The sequence below is a fragment of the Rhopalosiphum maidis genome, chromosome 3 (genome assembly GCF_003676215.2).
Source record: "Rhopalosiphum maidis isolate BTI-1 chromosome 3, ASM367621v3, whole genome shotgun sequence".
In the NCBI taxonomy this organism is placed as follows: domain Eukaryota; kingdom Metazoa; phylum Arthropoda; class Insecta; order Hemiptera; family Aphididae; genus Rhopalosiphum; species Rhopalosiphum maidis.
The window spans coordinates 25,264,603-25,285,045 of record NC_040879.1 but is presented as its reverse complement, the minus strand read 5'-3'; the positions used below and the strand labels follow the sequence as shown (position 1 = coordinate 25,285,045).

The following is a 20,443-nucleotide window of genomic DNA, read 5'->3' as shown; positions in this document are numbered from 1 at the left end:
TCTGGGTTCCAATAAGATTCTTCCACTGTTGCTATAATATCAATATTATGTCCATAATGACCAAACAATGAATCTATGTATTTCAATTTTTTTTAGCATGGTTTTGTTTTATCCAGTATTTTTATATGTTTATTTGAAATTTAAAATAGTCAAAATGTATATTATAGGCATTTAAATTGCTATTTTCTTAATAAATCAGCATAGAATATATATGATTCGGGAAAATTAAGTAATATCTAAATAATATTATTTTATGAAGAAATATGATTATTACACATAGGGGCAATAGCGATTTAAAAAATATTTTTAAGTTTTTAATATATAACTGCACACATTTTATTTTTGAATTTCCAAATTTACATCACTTTCCTAAGTATTTAAACTTATCTCTAATAACTTAGATCTAGTGTAATTGGAACTGTTTGCGAGTTAGGTAAAAGTAAATATTTTTTAACACAAGATTAACTTAATGGTATAAAATTAACATTATTTACAGCATAATTCAATTTTTAGAAGAAAAAAAACGAGCTTGTTATTTTATAGTAATTTAAAAATATATAACCATCGATATTATGTATTTTCAATTTTTATAAAATATTTTGTATTTCCATTTTCTAAACATGTTATTATTTTCAAAATATTTTTTTTTCTCGAAAAGGTCAAAATGTAATTATTTTAAATTCTAGGTATTTATAGCTAATAGCTAACTATTTTAATACCTATATTATTGTTAGTTTTTTGAATGTTTATTGTTTTGAGTTTTGACATTGAACACGTATTTATGGTCTAGACTTATAGAGTTTTGTTTTAGAATATTTAGTTTCAAACATTTTTGTTTTTATTTTAATACTTTATGTATTTTGTCTTTATCATTGTTCTTCATTCATTTACCTGTAATATCCTTTTTTTTTTTATTGTATTTTCAGATTCCATTAATGGAAAATAAAATGAAGTGGGATAGATCGAAGAAAAAGAAGTTCCCTGATATTGAAATTGAAATGAGTAATACCAACTACAACGGTAAAGACGAAAAAATAACGAAAGAAGAAACGTCCATACAGATGATTCCATTGTGGTCTAATAATCAGAACGCTGATTTGACATCCCCAAATCTCGGAGTAAAGGAACACAGTTTTATTTTGCAAAGCGGAGATTCTGGAATCGAATCTGTACAGGTATGTTATAATAAGTTCGTATTTTAATAGGCGTATCCGCATATCTAAAAAAAATTAATAAATTCGTCAACAGTAATTTTTCGAAAAGTTTCTTGTACGAAATCAGTTTATCCTTATTTCTTACACTAAATTGTCTATAAATATTAGTTTAAGTCAATTTAAATTCGTAGGAGTGGCAATTAATAAAGGGATAAAATATGTAAATATTGAAAATACATCTTATATACGGATATTTTATATGGGTGAATGGATTGAGTGGTGGTGTACAAATCTAAGCCATGTTGACAGTCTCAATATCTGTCTATTTATATATTTTTGAAGTAAAACTTCTTTACTGAGGATATGACAAAAATATAAAGTCACGTGATCCGAAGATGTAAAATGTATGATAACTCCGAAGATATTGTATGGTTGTTGTACTTGTATAAATATATTTCTTCCGTGGGAAAGTCACTTTAGAAAAAAATGGACTTATCCACAAATAAACAAAATTTGGCTATGGTAAATAGTTTTATAGTTTTTATAGTTGGTGTAATAAATATTTTAGTTGTATCAAACAATGTGTTTAATTAAAATTAAATTATTTAATTATAGTCAAACCAACTTGATTCATACTTATTGCAACTATATAAACTAGTAATATTCAAATATAACTATATAAAGTGATTTAAACAGTTATAGCAACCATAATCATGACGCAACTGTCCTGCCTGATTCAAAAGTTAGTATTTTATACTAAGTAATATGAATTGTGAAATGTCAAATGATTGATATTTGGTTTAAATAAAATTAAAAATCTATAGGCACATTGGATAACTCTTGGCACATTGTGATAACTAGTTCAAAGAAGAATATAGCCTGCATAATCAATTATGTGTACCTCGTAATTATAGTACCTAAAGTACCTAAATAACATATAACCAACGTGCACTTATATAGTTCAAATTATGATATTCACGAAAAAGAGTTAATCGTTTACACGTGCGGATTATGTGATCTCGAATAATCTAGACTCTAGAGTATCTACCTATACTAGCTATTAAATCGAATTTTATGTTTTTACGATATTCCCAATAATTGTGGTTTTGGGGTTTGTATAAACCCAATATGACGTGTTTAAAAAAATTCCAGGATATAGCTGCATTATTATTAGTTATAAACATCCTTGTTACAAGTTTACAATATTGTCATCGTCATTTGTTTGCGACATGTGTTTACGTTTACATCTGTTTTTGCGATCTGATGTATAATTTGTATTTTTATCGTCTATAAGTATTTGTATTTTTAATCACTGTTATCAATTTCATCAATATGATATTTTCTGATTATTATTATACCTAATGGCTAATGCTTATATTATTATCACGGTGCATACTGCGATTTTATAAAGATGAAATAAATTTACCTTTAGTATATATATTATATTATTATTGGTAAAATGCTATCTACTATATAGATATGTATTATTTATAGTATATTAGTATTTATTACAATAAATAAATTTATTTCGTCATACATTTAATATTAAAACAACTGCTTAAGAAGACGTTCCACCCGCATGTGTTGTCTCTGTCTTACTGACGTACATCATAGCAATTTTAGAATATATTAGAAAAATTAACATGCATTCTTATGAATGTGTGAGATGCTAGATATATGACCTCTACGTAATGCAGGGTAATGCTAACAATATAATACACTATACAGCATATATTTTCAAAAAATATCTATATAAATAAGTAATGAATCAAATTGGTTTGATTATTATGATAATATTTAAATCGGTTTTTACTATCTTTGCTTAGAGGTTTTTTAAAACTATTCTTCCCTTAATTTTATGAAAATGTCTTATAAATTACCATTATAAAACCGTATAATGTGGGGAGTGGGTACTCCCCACGACTATGTCTCATGATTCCAAGACTCACAAAGAAGTTTCAATTCATACGTGAGTACTTGCAACACGTACCAGTTTTTTTTTTTGGGGGGGGGGATAACTGTTGAAAGAAAGGACGCCATTTTTCTTTTACAAAAACTACTGCAACGTTTAACTTACTTTTTACTATAGTATAAACTGTTAAAAAAGAATAGGCTGTTGTCAAAAACCAATCTAAAGGTTGTAAACCATATATAAATAAAATATTATATTATAGACTAATATGTTATGTGTTTATTTAGGCAAGTCCAGCCCAAAGGGCGATTAAGCCTTGCAGTTCATCTACAATCGATATATATGACGTTCCAGGCCCTTCAACATCAAGGCGATTTAGTTCTGTGTATCTGCATCCAGACCGTGCACGTTTTAATTATCCTAGTCCAAATGCTTCTTCTTCTCGAGATCACAATACAATTGAGGTAGTACATTTTTAGTTTAAATAAAAATTTATTTTATTAGACAACTTTAATATTTTATAACCAATTCATAAATTATTTTAATCATATAAAATGTGTCATATTATTTCAAAATATTGATAATTGTCTGCAAGAATCATTTAAGTGTGTTAATATTTTAAAAACATATATGTACCACAGAAAAAAATATAAATCTCACAAACAAATCCTAGTAGCATGTTATTACAACGTACTTATATCAAATTAAATTTAATAATTAAATCTTAATACGAAAATTTTACTTACTTATACTTTATACGCTGGAAAAATTAATTTACAATATTTTGATACTTTTAACATTATACTAGTATGTATCTAATATAAGTATTATATAATTACAAACATAACTAATATCGATAACATGATTTTTTGATTTATACGACATATGCTTACAAAACATTGAAATTAATATAATGCATTTTTACCAATAACAAATTAATAAATAATATACTTGATATACCTTAGTTAAACATTTTATTTAATACTGACATTTTTTAAATAGTCAAAAATCTTTCTGATATATTTTAGTATTCTTCTTAAAAACATATATTTTTAATAAAATTTAGATATATTTAAAATTAAACAATAATTTACATTTTAATGATTAAAGTAAATTCGTACCATAACGATATTTTTAAAATAAAGTATATATTTTTGTGATTGCTTATATATAATGCCTAGCTATTATCTACCTATAATTATCAAGAATTTTCGTATGAAGGTTTAATGTATATAAAACGCTAAATATGTATTTAGTTTGTATTACTTATACTTAACATGTATTAATATATAAACTACTGATTGTATTTATACAATATTATGTAGAACAGTGTAGTAATTTCTAAACTATATTTTTAATTGCTATAAAACTTTGATTGGGAATAATAGTAATAATAATAACAAGAAAAAAATGTTATTCTTTGAATGTTTGAATATTTCACTGTTCTACTTGTGTACAATACCGTAGAAAACACAGTTTCATGATTTCAAACATCAGCGAATCAATTGAATTTCTAATAAAATTGGTTTTAGTGTTATGACGTCAATAACGTTAACTGATTGGCGAGAGACAATTGTTTCGCTATACTCATATTTATACAACATTATACGTAATTTATAATATATCTTTTTGTGTTTAATAAATCATTTATAATAAATGCATATATTTTGTACCAGAACCACAATCATATGAGTTAAATTTCTAAGCTACTTGAAGTATTATCTCAACAATTCAAAACAGAACACACATAATACACTAATAACATGTATAATGTATATGTACTTATATTTAGACAAACATACACTTACACATTTATATAATATACTTGGGTATTTATTAAATCTATTTAAAAATATAATAATACATATAATATATAGTATATTATGTACATATTAAGTATGGTACCTTTAATATGCAGGTAAATTTTTATATCTTGTATGTTTTATACTTAAAGCGCATTACTTAAATAAACATAAATGTTCAAAAGCTATCTTATCTTTATCTTAATTCAAATTTTTTAAATGTTTATAGTTGTTACAAGACCTTTTTTAGCTAAATTAATTTTTCGTGTTTTATCAATAGTTTATTATAAAACCTAAAAATTAAAAGTAAAAAACTATGTAATTTAAATTATTTTAAATTATCTTTCTCAATATAGTTTAGTTATTTTTTAATTATAGAAATTTCTGAAATATTGATGGGTTTATTATATTTTTTTACTTTTTAAAATATTATCTTATAATGCTTAACCATATCTCCCATCTGGTAATTATTTGCAAAATATATAACTTCTAACATATTATGTAAATTTTATATTTATGACGGAATACACACATAAAAAGATTTAAAACAAAAGTAATTGTATAATTTATTATTATTATTTTAAATGTATTTTAAAACTTAAAAACACCCAAGGTTAAAGAACTTAACTAATGATTTGAAAGCCTTAAAATCTAATAAACAAATAAAAAAAGGAAAACTCATTTTGTTGGAAATCTTTTAAAATGGATTTTACACTTATCAAAGTCGGTTAATTAAACATTTATTTAAATAATATATATCTAAGTCATAACTATAATACTGTAATTAGTTTACTATTTTGTTATCAAACAAATTTTTTTGTAGATATTTTATAGTGAAAAAAATTAAAATTAATTAAACATTGTGAAATGTGGATTAACGCCAAAAAATTATTAAAATGTTTTTATGAAAATTAAAAACTATAATACTCTTTGTATTTATTCTTTATATTGAGACAATAATGAGAAATTAAGTACAATACATATTATGTTTGATATTTTATATATAATTTAAATTATTTGTGATATGATTTCAAAAATCTAAAATAAAAATAATTCGAATAATCAAAGTATCCAGTGTACAATTAAAATATCAGAAAACGCCTTATAAAACTGGAACATTGTAAATTTATTACTTTAGCATGCATCAATTTTAACTTTTCAAATTAATTGTCTAAATTGTTTTTGATTTATTCAACCCTGTAATATCATATAGGTATAAGCTGTCTTGTAAACTAATCGCAAACATTTTTTGATAGGTAAATGAATGTCGTGCTTCTTAATACCATCTAATTTGAAATTTATTTACCATTTATTATAACTGCTTTATCACAGCTGTATTATTCAGTAGACAATATGTTATTTGATTACATAGAGACAAAGTGTACAATAATATAAATATAACAAGTTAAAAGAGTACAAATATCAAGTTACATTAGGATCTTTTTTTAAATAATAATTTTCAAATGCATGTACGTACTCATGTAAATTTAAGAACTCAAGTTACAATTATAAAATAATCGATGAACTACTTTGACTTAAAAAATAAAATGCTTATCATAATAGCTATTTATAACAATATTATAATTTAAAAGTTTTTAGTAATAAAAACTAAAACACAAATCTCAAAAATAATAATATGAGAATCTCTCTATCAACTAGCCGTTAATAGGATTTTATTAATCAATTATTAGTTACAATATGTTCAATAATTAATACAGATTATAGAATTATATAATATATATGTATTATGTATACTTAATATATTATTAATTAATATTTGGGTATAGTCCTATCGTTATAAATGTATGCAAATAATTTAAATGGTTAGCCTTGGCACTATAACAATAGTAGAAAAAATATTTGCCATTGGGTCATGCACTCATGCTTTACTGTACATTAGCCATTAGGTACTGAGCTTTGGTATACACCTACTTTTGCACTAAAATCTTCTGTTTTTCACATACACTCCTCAATTTCGTCATTACCCTTTATTACTTTTGATACACTATTGATGCACCTTTCCTTCTTAAATATATAACTCTAATGTATAATATTATTATGAGAAAAGTGTGGTGACGGTGAACCTACCTAGGTTCAAGGAATGTAAAATAACTCAATATAAAAGTTCAAAATAGAAAAATCCTGTACGTTATGGTAGAATATAAAATATTGAATACAAAATGAACGATATTCATTAATTACACCAAGACGTACTATTTTTGAAAGTTCGACGTTATGATGCAACTCATTAATTCAAATAACAAATCAACAACATTTAAATTATAAACAATTATTACAATAAATTATACCATAAAGTAGTACAGTGAATTTTTATCAATTTTAAAATATTTCATACGAGTTTTTAATAATTCAGAATATAAAATCTTGTTTATACTAAAAATCGTGTAAAATGGAATAAGCAAATTTTTAAATGTCACATATCAGTTATTTTAATACAAACAATTTCATTGTAGTAAATTGATATTGATCTATATATTTATATTATAATTAAAGTAAAAGCTAAATATTGGTAAGTCATGTATATATGCTTTATCGCCACTCAACTTTCAATAGATAATGCGCTGAGTGGAAAATTTATTCAGCACTTTTTATTGTTTAGTATAAGTAATGTCTTTTGATTATCGATCGATAAATTGATTAGTCTCATATACCATTAGATAGGTACATAAAAAAAAAAAATGACAATTCTCTCCCCTAGAATAAATCACACCAAAGTTGAGTGTGATTTATAGGATATTTTTGAAACACATCTACCTAAAATATCAAAAACATTGGTACTTCAGAGAATAAAAACTGCAGATAATTGTAATACGATAACTTCCGTGTTTCGCTAACTATGTTATGTAGATAAGTTATGTGTCAAAATGTATGTAAATTTATTTATTATATCCATTCATAACATTTAACAAGTTGTTTTATAATCTTATTATCGCTCTCTGTTATACATTATGTTATGAAGTTTTCGTGGTTGACAGTTATATCAAATCTAATATCAGATATGTCAGATATTAATGTTATGTTTTATTATAAATTCATGTTTTTATGTAAAAATCTAAATAAGCATTACATTTAAATATGCACGTAACTGCGGGGCGTTTGTCTTTACAGAGTGATTATTTTGACAGAGAACGCACTTCTTTATTTTAAAAATGTATGGTTTATTTTTATTTTTTTTGCAAAATCTGAGACATTACACTTAATTTTCACATATTTTCCATATTTATCACTCCTATACGTTTTAACAACTATTAGGTATTATTTTTAAAATTTATCAAAATACTTTTATAAAAAAATTTGAATGTATAAATACAAAATATATATCAAATAACTAATGAATTATTTATTTTAAAAACTAGTATTAACAATTTATTTAAAACTGATTAGAGGAATGAATAAGTTAAGTTAACTACTCCGCTTATTAAAGCTTATAATATTTCCTGGTAAAAAGAGCCATTTTTAAATATTTAATATTCATATACCTATATCAAAATAATAGGGTTGTATAAATCTAAAAATTTTTCAAAAAATTAAAATAAATAAACATATTTTCAATACTTTTAGGTAGGTATAATGAACTTTCATCATTAAAGTAATCACTCTGTATCTTATTGCCAATAAATAGACTCGTCCAAACTAGTGGTAGTTTTATACACGAGCGTATAAATATGGTGTGATCAAAAATATTATTTTATATTTTATGACGAACATCGAACCCTTGGGATTCAGTAACCCATTTTCGATTTGTCCTCAATCTAGATATTTACCATTAAATACACAAAAATACTTAAGCTATATATATAAAGCAGACGCGCGACGCTAATATTTCCAAGATCTTCGAAAGGGTGTTAATAAACTAAAATTGCTATATTGGTATAATTTTCGTAGTTTTATTTACTTATATTTTATTAGTTCGTTATTAGCAGGTGGTGTGAGAATCTATATAATTAATCAATTCTACTTGATTTGTATTTCCCACGAGTACATATCACATTTTGCATTGATTATGCGGTTCAGTATTTTGCGCACAGATACTATTATTACAAAATAGTTGTAGTTGGCTAATATTTAATATAACCATTAAACATGTTGTACATAATTACATTTACTCCTCTTTTAATGTAACAAATCCAGGGGAATATTTATTTGTTAACTACTTATATGCCTGTGTTAAATAATCCCCATAAATTTCTCAAATATAAATTAATATTAGATTCATCAAATGGATTTTAATATAAATTAATTGTCATTGTATATACATATACTCTTTAGAGTTAATAAAGTCCTTTTTCAGTAGTAGTATTTTGGTTAATACTAATTTAGTGACATTGTTACGAAATTCGCTGTTTTACCATTTACCTATTTAGTGGTACTTGTATCCAAAATAGTTATACTTACATTAATATATTTTGTTACTTTACTCATAATTACTTTCAGCCTACTAATAGGTAGTAGGTACTTTATAGAGCATTATATTTCATAATTGTACTAGATGTTGCATTAGAATATCGTATAATTTTATACATATCGCAATATATAATTTTTTTAACTATGAATTTTTTTTTATCGATTATCAATTGATCGTTTCCTATTTGCACTCATATGCGTTACAAATATTATCAACACTAATAATATTATTTTCAATTATTTCTATCTGAAATTTAAAAAAATATAACTTAATAAATAAATAATTTATTGTGGAGTAAACAAATTAAATTTACAATACCAACATAATTAGCATTCGCGAATCAATATCACTCATTACAATAATAATAATTTTAAAAATTCCGTTTTAATATTATGTACCAATCTAAATATTAAAATACGTCACTTACAAAAAAACTCATAGTTTAACTACATAAACCCTATTTTAAATAGTGAACCTATTTATGTAATATTTCCATTGAAATTTAATATTGATTTTGTATAATTATATAAATGATATAAAATTTATCATGAAATTAAATATAAAATATATTTGATTTAAATATTAAATTTCAAGTAGGTGTTTCATAAATATAATATATAGTAGATATTCATTGCATATTATATTAGATATTACGAGAAAATACTTTTCCATACATTACAAAATGCTTATATTCATTGTAAATTTAAATTGACAAATACTTTACCAAAATGTAAGTATTCTCAACTATTCCATTTTTTTTTTCTTAGTGATTCGTAAAAATGGACAAATTTTATCATTTAGCTTGAGGTACTTTTAAAAAGTTTATTGACTATGTCAAAGTTTGCACAATATTATATTTTAAATTATTTATACTGCAACAAAAAACCATTTAACAGTTTTAGTTCTTAAAACTAGTTTAATATATTATAATAAATATGAAATTAGGTAGGTGTGTGACAAAATACAAACTGAACTACGTTATATTTAAATTTTAAACTTGTTCGAATTATGTGCTGTTATTATTAGATAAATAATTTAATAAATACCTATGTATGAAGGTCTGAGAATTATATAATAATATGATAATATTGATAATGATTATTAAGAGTAAATAATAATTCGAGTATCCCCATAAAAATAGAGTAGGAGTTTTTAATAAAATCTTATCCATTTCATGAAATCAAAACCATTTTGCATCACTTATAATAAAGTACAAAAAAAAAAAGGTGTGAAGTGAATGCTTCTTCATGAAATACACACTGGCATTTTTAAATAGGAAATAACAGTATCTATATATTATATAGTATATAGGTACTTTATTTAATTTAAAAGTTAGTAAATTAATTTTTGTATCTACTCATTGACATTTGTTTAGTATTTCTTAGTGTAAAATCAAAATGGCATACATTTCATGTAATAGAAAACTTTTCGTTAAACGACTAACCTAACAGATGGTTTGTAGGTATTATATTATTTGACATTATAAATTATAATGTCCATTATAATATGTAATATATATATATTTATAATTTATAATAATATAATAAAATGCTCATTTGTTTTTTCCTGAAACAGTGAAATATTTTTGAATATTATATGTACCATTTAACTCAAGTCATAATATTATTATTATGATTATGATTATTACGTTTAGTATTAAATATTTTCATCAGTTGAGTAGGTAAAAGTTAAAGTAATCAAAGTCAACGATAAAATTCGGGTTTGTGGTATATTATATTAAAAGTTTATTGGAAATTATACTCAAGACTGTTTTTTTATTTTATTATATGTGTGATGGTATCTTTAATGAAATAAAATGTAGTCTGAATAATGACCAAAGATAGTATTTTATTTTGTCATGGTTTTACTTTTATGCGTACCTATTTTTTATTTGCTTTATATTTGTTAGTTGTTATTTGTTTGTGTATCATCTTCTAGCAATACCCATGTAATAAAAATTTAATTTAAATTTAAAATTTACTTTTTACATATGTTTATTTACCATTGTTTACCTAATATTTATGAAAAAAAAAGTTTTAAAAGGTACTTAAACTTTATCTTTACAAGTACGTTATTCCATTTAAAAATACGTCTTTTTTATAAAAATTATAACATAATAATAATTATTGAAAATTCAGAAATAATTTCCAAACAATTATAAAGATGTTTTTGATTACAAGTAAATAGCAGTCATTAAAAAATAAGAAATTCACACGTTTATAGGTACTTAATATATTTTTTACTAAAAATAATGGAAATATGATATAAAACTAGTTAAGTACAATATATTTATTATAGTTAATTCAAGAGTAATTATGAATAGTTTCATTCTAAATTTGACTAGTGCGTCAGTATAATAACAACAAATTGACAACAATTCAGTACAAACATCTTGAAATAAAATGATAACTATTGATTAATTATAACTCATATTCAGTATTAATAATTTTATAATCTAATAAAATTCTAATGACGTCATATTAATATAATCTGCTAAAAAGCTAAAAAATATCTACAACATGTTAATTATTTGTATCCGTATACTATATATTTCAGAGTATTGTATTTCATGTTTTTTGTGTTAAATAAGTAGTATAATATTGTTGTAAGTTGTTAACCATTTTATTTAAATTTGAGCTATAATTTCAGAATGGTATGATCCTCTTGTACTTCAATAGCAGATAATATTTCCCTGTAATATACCTATCGTATCATAAAAACTTAAAATTACTCAAATAGTTAAATACTGTTTTAAAGTTAACATCAGTGAGTTTCATGTCTCTAAGGTAAATTAATTGGAACTCATTTTTATAAAAATATTTACTTAGTACTTAGTAGATATAATGCTAATGACGTATCCAGGATTTTTCATTATTAGTAAGAGGAGGCAAAACAAAACCAATCAGAATAAAACAATAATAATTTATTTTCTTGAATTTAGCATAATATTTAAATTTTAAATCCTTATTTTACAAAACTAATAAAATAAAATATTTTGTAAATATTGTCACACCTTTTGCATCTTCACAAAGATTTTCAACAACTTCATTCTAATAAATGTAAATGTATTCAAATAAATAAATAAGAACATTTTGGACATAATAATATGTGAAAAAAAAATTGTTGTGAAAATTACATAATTTTGTTTTTCAAAAATATAATTAAATATCGGAAACAACTTCATTTTTTAGTACCTTGACATCATGATTACAAATAAAACTAAACACGAATATTACAAAAATATATAAAAACAAAGTTTATATTTCTTAAATAATTGAGATCTGAATGGCAATCAACGATCCATCCGTACATCAGGTCGTTGGTTTTAATTTAAAAATAATACATTATTTAAAATAACTATTCTATAACAATATAAAAAGTTTTTAAATAGTACTATCTACAACCGCAAATAACAATAAACATTGTAACGACATCAGTCATTGGCTTTACCAGATTCTAAGTCTGTGATAATCAATATCTAACTAGTAATCGTTTTATTATCTGATAAACATTAACTGACGAACAAAAAAAAGGAAAAAAAAACAATTATAACATGTCAATGTAAAACAAATAAAAAAGAGCATTGTAACCATTGCAATTTTTCAATATATTGAAAACAGAAAATGATTAATTTCGTTAAAATTTAGTGAAGTATAAAATTTTAAATATTTATAGTTTAGTGATGATGCGTTTGATGCATATACATAAATTTGTTTAATATTATATACTGCTGTCTTATTATATTAGAAATCAATTAAATAAATCTAGACTGGAGGTAGCCAGCCATATATTACAGTTTTTTAACCATTTTTTTTTTTTTGAAATAGGTTTTTTTTAACGCTTATGTTAAAATTGATTATTGTTGGCTTATTAATTAAAATTTGTAATATTTTATTATACAATGTGTAATCATTAAAAATATACATACTTATTTTTAAAGTTTTTGTGCAATAGATATATAGGTATTAAATAATCACATCAAATAATTAATATTATTATCTGGACGTTGATTTATTGTTATTTTTATTACCAACATTTTGATAATTACAATAGCCTTGTCCTTAAAATATTTCAACGGTTGTTTCACGTGAGCCTAATTATTTGTCTTTAAACTATACTCGTGCTATATCCATTAATGTTGAATCAAACTGACTTTGTTTTTACAAAATATAAATTTATATTATGTAATTATTATGTATTTAAATTTATTATTCTCCATTCTAAAAGTTTTAATCTAAACTAATGTTCTCAATTTGCGGATTCTTCAGCTAAAAATCCGGACAGTAGCAATATGAAACATATAATGATGTTAACTACTCGGGCGCATTATGAATGACCTAAAAAAGGTGTAGTGGTAATTAATTAGTTTTTTTTTTTTTTTTTGATAGAAAACTTATTATGCTAGTACAAATTACCAATGTACTTATAAAAAAACCCAAATGGATATCCAAATAATATAATGCAATTAATTATTATGCAATGCGATCATTTGGAACATATATTTTATGAAAAGTTGTCCAATTTTTTTTTAGTCATTTCGTGATGTTTAAAAAAGACTTATCCCTTTAACGTGACGGACGCAAATTATTCATATTATGTATTCAAAAACCCTGAGCACGGTATGATCGTTTTTTTTTTTATGAGCTGGATGTCCATTTTACCAAAAGAATGATTACGCTATGTAAACGTGAGTATGTGACATAAATATATTATTATTATATTATTATGTTACTCTAAATACTTATAAGACGAAACAACTGTAGGTATAAACATTTAACGTCAATAGAAGTATTTCAAATTAATTTTGCTATTTTAAGATATTGAAATATTTTCTATAAATATCCATTAATTTAAAGCTTGTTTAAGTAAATAACTAAACTTTTGATCATTATGAGGGATAATCGTAATATTAATAGATATACAGTAGAGCGTAGGTAGACATACTGTAATAGATACGTATTAATAATTTCGGTTTAGTATTCAATAATATGTAAAATCAAAGTTATGTAAATACAAAATATAGTTGTCTACGATATTATAGTTATTGAAGTAATGTGTGTTTATGAAACATGCAATCAAATTATCGAACAAATAGTATATTAGTATTAGATATAAATAATTATAATTCATATAGTATTTAAAATATAGATAAGTAGAGAATGGAGATGATAGAGTCAAGAAAAACAATTTAACTCAACAATTATAAAAATTATGTATAAGTCAAATTGTCGAACGATATCGAAAACAAAGCTGACGAACAGATAAACTTATTTCATAATATTATTATAGGTCAATTTAAAGAGAATTTGAAAAACTGGTTGTATAATCTACTACAGATGTAGTTTCAAACACATATTTTTACGTTTCTACACATGGTTTCATTGAACTATTTGAAACACATGTATTTGTGTCACATTTATTTTGTATTTACATTATATTTTATTTAATTTAAATTTGTGTTGACGTAAAAACAAAAAAATTATAATGTTTGGCAGTTTGGCATATACATTATACATGTCAAAAACATTGTTAATTTAGGCATTTTACTAAATGTTTTGGCAAATAGTCAAAGAATTTAATTTTTACACAATTTTACTATCCATACCTAGACATTTAGTTAAATGCCTATTTAAAATCAGGAAACCAATAAAAATTAAAAATTTTGTATTATTTAATAATATATGTAAAATACGTAGATATATGAAACATTTTTTTACTATTGTTTTAAAACTTAAATTTAAATAAATATAGGTAATTACTAATTATGTGTATTATGTGTGATAATTCAAGTACAAAAATGGGTGGGCAAGTGGGTATCGCTTTGCTGTATAGTATAGATGGAGAGAATAGGTCACTATTATAATGGATGTGTTAAATTAGAATGCAATGACAGGTATTATTATATATGAAAAACGATTCTGAACGGAGATGATTTGTCAGTCAAGGATAATTAGTAGGATACTAGGATATATTACATTATTAGCTATATTTAAATTGTAATATATCGTTATTTTACGCGATTTCGTAAACAATTAAATTTCATACGCTCGCAAAATGTTTTCTATATTGACGCTAGAATTCTTTTTTACAGTTATTTAAAGGAAATATTATGGAAAACCTTATATTGGGTTTTTAACTTTAGGTATAAAATCACAAAAATTTTATGAATTTTTAATTAGTTGCAAATTTTCGCGATTTTGATATATTTAGTAAACATTTGAACTTTATATGCTTAAAAACAAAAACTGTGACTAACGATTTTTAATTTTGATTTTTTTTTTTTTTTTATTACGTTAAGTACAAATTTTAATAAGCCTTGTATTAAATTTTAAAATTTTTGAAAAGCCAAATTTTTTTATCAGTATTTTCAAGAAAAAAATTTAGAAAAATCAAAATTTTCAATTATCTGCAAATAACTTAAAAAGTCAAAATATTTTGAACATTTAATCGTAAATAGATAACGCGAATATAAACATCTGGTGAACATTTCAAATATTTACAATGATTCGTTTTTGAGTTACAGCAAAATAAAAATTCGATATATCTTATAATCAATATACTTAGTTACTGTAAGTTAACATGCACTTACTGAATAATCAAACAAAACATTAAGAAAAAAAAATAATTAGGTAAAAAAAAATTATTTGGTAATTTTTACATTGTCTTAAAAAAATATTAAACAAAATAAAATATTTTTTTTCAAATAATAATGAAAACAATTTAAATTAATAAATCAGGTTATTTTTGACCTAAGAAAATAAACAAAATAAAATAAAATTCATAAATTTCAATAAAAAAAATAATTATTATTATTAAAACAAGTTGATGAAAAAATCAGCCTTGTTAGTTGCTTTAATATAAATAACCTGAATATATTCGTATCAAAATATTAAAAATCATTAGCCGCTAGCTTATAAATAAGATAAAACAATTAAATATAAAAGCAATATAACGATTACGGGATGCGTTTACTGTATTCTATTAATATCATCTAATAGTTATTTTTTTTTAGGTATTGTTAACATTTTTCCATCAAAAGATACGTTTTTTTTTATCGCATATTGAAACTCTTTGTTTAAATTAAAACAATTCGATTTACTATTTTAAGATTTGTTATGAAAAAAAAAAACAGATTAATAATAAAAATGTAATAAAATGCCAAATGTAGTACCCACAATACATTACCATGAACATTTAAAACGCAATCATAATTATTATGTGGCCAAATGCTGTAAGCCTCGACAGGTCATAAATAAAGCTAAATTGACGATGTAAATAACTATTACCAACATTCAATTCTTAAGATTATTGATTATCTAAATATCACATAGTAAAAAAATATTAACGAATCAGATAAAAATAAATTATGTTGGTAAATATCTTGTTTAAAGTGCTTCCTGTAAAATTATGTTTTTGTGGATTACGACACTTGGCTTTTGAGCAATCGAAATAAATAAAAATATGATATTATAATTACAAATTTTTGTTAAAATTTTTAGTCATTACTTATTGTTACATATTATTATTTATTTGGTGGCATTTACCTGAACATTAAACATTTTTTTTTTAAACAAATATACCTACCGGCTTACCTATATTTATTTGTATATTTAAATAATACGTAGTTTTTTTTTTTAGAATTGCAATAAATAATTTATAAGAAAATATAGTTAAATTTTTAAAATGTTTCATTTTTATTATTTTCCTGACTTAAAATAGGCATTTAACTAAATGTTTAGTTTAGACGGGTTGTAAAATTTCATAAAAATCCAATTCATTGATTATTTGACTATATATTTAGCAAATTAACTGATTTAACTATATGCCTACGACATAGTCATATTATAAAAATCCAGGAAAAAATTTAGTACAACTTACTATAATATGTCAAAAAGATGCAAAGTTACATAAATATTTATTATATATAGATTTACTATTTGTATAAAATATAATAATATATACTTTTAAATGGTATTTTTGCTGGGTGACCTAAAACACGTTTTGGCTGAGGCTATACTAATTTTGAATATAGTGATAAATTTCAATAGTTATAAATTGTTATTTTATTATTTTTTCAATTCAAAAATTGTACAGCAGAATAATATTATTGTATTGATAGATGATAAAACAAAACAAGTTAATTATTAGATTGACTGACGCAATTTATTTAAAAATTGTTTACCGACTTGGTGATGAGTGACGACTATTATTCACGAATACTTTTATTGATTTTCTGTTCCAATGTTCTATTAACGACAATTATTGTTATCACGAAAACGTTGTTGATTGCTCATTCTGATTTAGCCACTGTAACTGCAATCACAATACCAACTTCATAACAATCACTTTTTTTTCTCGAAAATGAAGTTTTGATACCTTTAAAGGGTAAAATCGTTTTTCTACAAATGTAGTTATAATTTTGGTTCAGTTTAATAAGTATAATGTAATGATTATTTTTATATTGAAAATATAAATTGTATTTTTTCTAAACAATATTACTTAAGCTCCTTTTTTCATTCTGAAAAACAGAATTGAAGAATTATTTTTAATGTCACCTATAATTTGATCGCCTGTATGATCTTAGATTCTAAATTACTAATTTTCCCACTGGTTATTAAGCGAATGGTGGGAGCATAGGCGTGTCTACGGGTCAAACCCTTGGAAATTTTTTACATCTTATACGGGATTTTCACGCCGCATTTTAATGATGCATTGTCATTACTCATTATTACTCAGGTCTATCCCAAAAAAAGGTCTAAGGGTGGAACCACACACTGACACGCTATATAATATCGTCATTATTTTTAATATTGTTGTTGTTGTTGTTGCATTGTCTTATTACATTGTTTCCGTACAATGCCAACAGGTTAGCGATTTTTCGATCATGGACGGCGGCGGCAACCTGTCGGCTGCGTCGTCGGACGCGTCATCGCTAAGCGTGCCCGGATCGAGCGGACCGTGTGGCCACCGTTACAGCGTGCCGTGGGGTAGGCGCCGGAGTTCCACGTGGACGGGCCGATATTCGGATGCCACGGACCCGGAATTTGCAGACCTGCAACGGATGGCCACCAGGGGCAGCGTGGGCATGCACAGCCTGTCGGACTCGCTGCACAAGCTGACGTTCACTCAGAGCCTGGCGTTCCCGGAACTGGCACGCAAGCTGGCCAATAGGCGGCGACAGGAACAGCTTCGGGCCGCCATCAACGACAACAGCCAGGACGACTTCGAAGCGTGTTCCAAGTTTGTCGCGGTGGCCGGCGGGTTCCTGCTCAGCCTCATGGTGTACTGCGTGGTGAACAAGTACGGAAAAGTATAAGGGTCGTCGCCCCGTGGCGGCGACATCACGGGGCTCAGCGCGGTCTTCGAAAACCAGACCGCGGCCATTCCTACAGCGATGAACACCACAACCGCCGCGACCGTGTCTGCAGACGACATCGCTTCGGTGACACGGGCCTATGCGAGCGGGTCGCAGCCGGCGCCGAAACCGGACGTCGGCGTCAAAGACGGCGGTGTGGGCGGTGGACGGCGTACCGGCCGTTCGCTGTGGAATATCATCACGACGGGTGTGGACACTTACGGGGGTCATAGAGGCGGCCGCGGAGGCGCCCGGGGCGACGATCCGGACGACGGTCGTGGAATAACAGGTCGAGGCGCAGGTCTGGACGACGTCGACCGCGGAAGAACCGACAGAGGCGGAGGTCCGGATGAAGTCCGCGGAGAAGGCGGCCAGGGCGGCGATGTCGACGATAACAGGTAGATCGTCCGGTAGCTGACGCGCGCAAAAAATCACTGATGCGCACGCGCGCGTGTTATCGCACCGCAACACGCGATACAACACCCACGCACACACACACATACACACACAAACGCGCTCGAATTAGTTACGACCTTGACCGACTGAAATTCGATAAAACTATAAAAGCAAACACATACCTTTATTTGAAAAGCTGCGTTCGCTTATAATATTATATAATAATAATAATATCGTCGTAATATAACGACACGACGTGACCGCCACCGTTTCCGTGTTTTCGTGTCTAGTTCCAAACTCCCCGCCGCAATATGATATTAAATTTGTGCAGCCTAACGACAATGTAAATACTGTGTTAAATACAATGTGTACTGCTCTAAACGCACGAGTTCAAAAGCATCTACTTCTTTAATCTTTTCCGCACGAATTGGACTATATAATAATAAAAATAATAATATTGTCGTGTGCGCATCGTATACAGTACAAAATAAAATAAAAATTGATAAATAGTGTATTTTCCATGCCATACATAATATGAATTGCGATTTAAACGGCCGAAATATCGAATCAAAGTTTTAAATCGTTTTAATATAATATTTTATTCGAACACCTACTAACATTTTAATACGCGCGCGCGCGTGTGTGTGAGTGTGTGCTGTGCATGGCGCGTGTACGTGTGCGTCAGTGTAATCAGCCGTAAATTTGATTTTTTTTTTCATGTAGTAACTAGAGACTATATAGGTATGTAACATGATTTACAATATTATATACACCCACGGAATTCGACAATTAACTGCAATTATTATGATTTAAAGCCATTAGCACTACACGTAACTACACAAATCGAGTATTCGAATTTATAGGTATTCAGTTTTATATATTTATATATAAATAAATATTCTCAAATGCAATGCTGAGCGAAGCTCTATTTTTGTCCAAAAATATTTATTGTACGTTCAGGTCCTCGGCGATGCTATTTTTACGGTTTTTTACGCAGTTACTTATGCTTTTTCAGAGTGAAGAGACTTTATACTATATACTGACTATAAATAGACACCAAGATATTTTGAATACATTTCCCGTTCAAATGTCAATCTGTGTTCACTTTCCAATCTACAGAAGTATGTCAGATAAAATTGACGAGTTTTTTTTAACTGCCTCCCAAGAAACCGTGTAAAAATATTAACATATCATTGTAAAACTAATAAAAATAACCGATAACCGATGACAGTTCACTCCGCTCAATACGTGGTTGTAAAACCAAATAATAATAGTATACCTACCTACGGCAGTCGTTACGGAGAAACGGTATACTTTGCTTTTCGGAGCGAAATATACGTTTCAGAAATAAAAATACATGCATCAGAAACTAATTTATTTGCAATTCGAAAGTATTTC

At 25.9% G+C, this 20,443-nt stretch overlaps 1 protein-coding gene across 1 annotated transcript in view; it reads left to right on the top strand.

The window, feature by feature from the left end:
• LOC113557049 overlaps window positions 1-18,632 on the top strand; it is a 50,071-nt gene extending 31,439 nt beyond the window's left edge. Inside the window, exons 3-5 of the mRNA XM_026962329.1 lie at window positions 927-1,175; window positions 3,354-3,530; window positions 18,161-18,632. Coding sequence (XP_026818130.1) covers window positions 927-1,175; window positions 3,354-3,530; window positions 18,161-18,610 — 876 coding nt within the window. The 3' untranslated portion in view covers window positions 18,611-18,632. The remainder of the gene's footprint in view (window positions 1-926; window positions 1,176-3,353; window positions 3,531-18,160) is intronic.
• The last annotated feature ends 1,811 nt before the right edge of the window (window positions 18,633-20,443 follow it).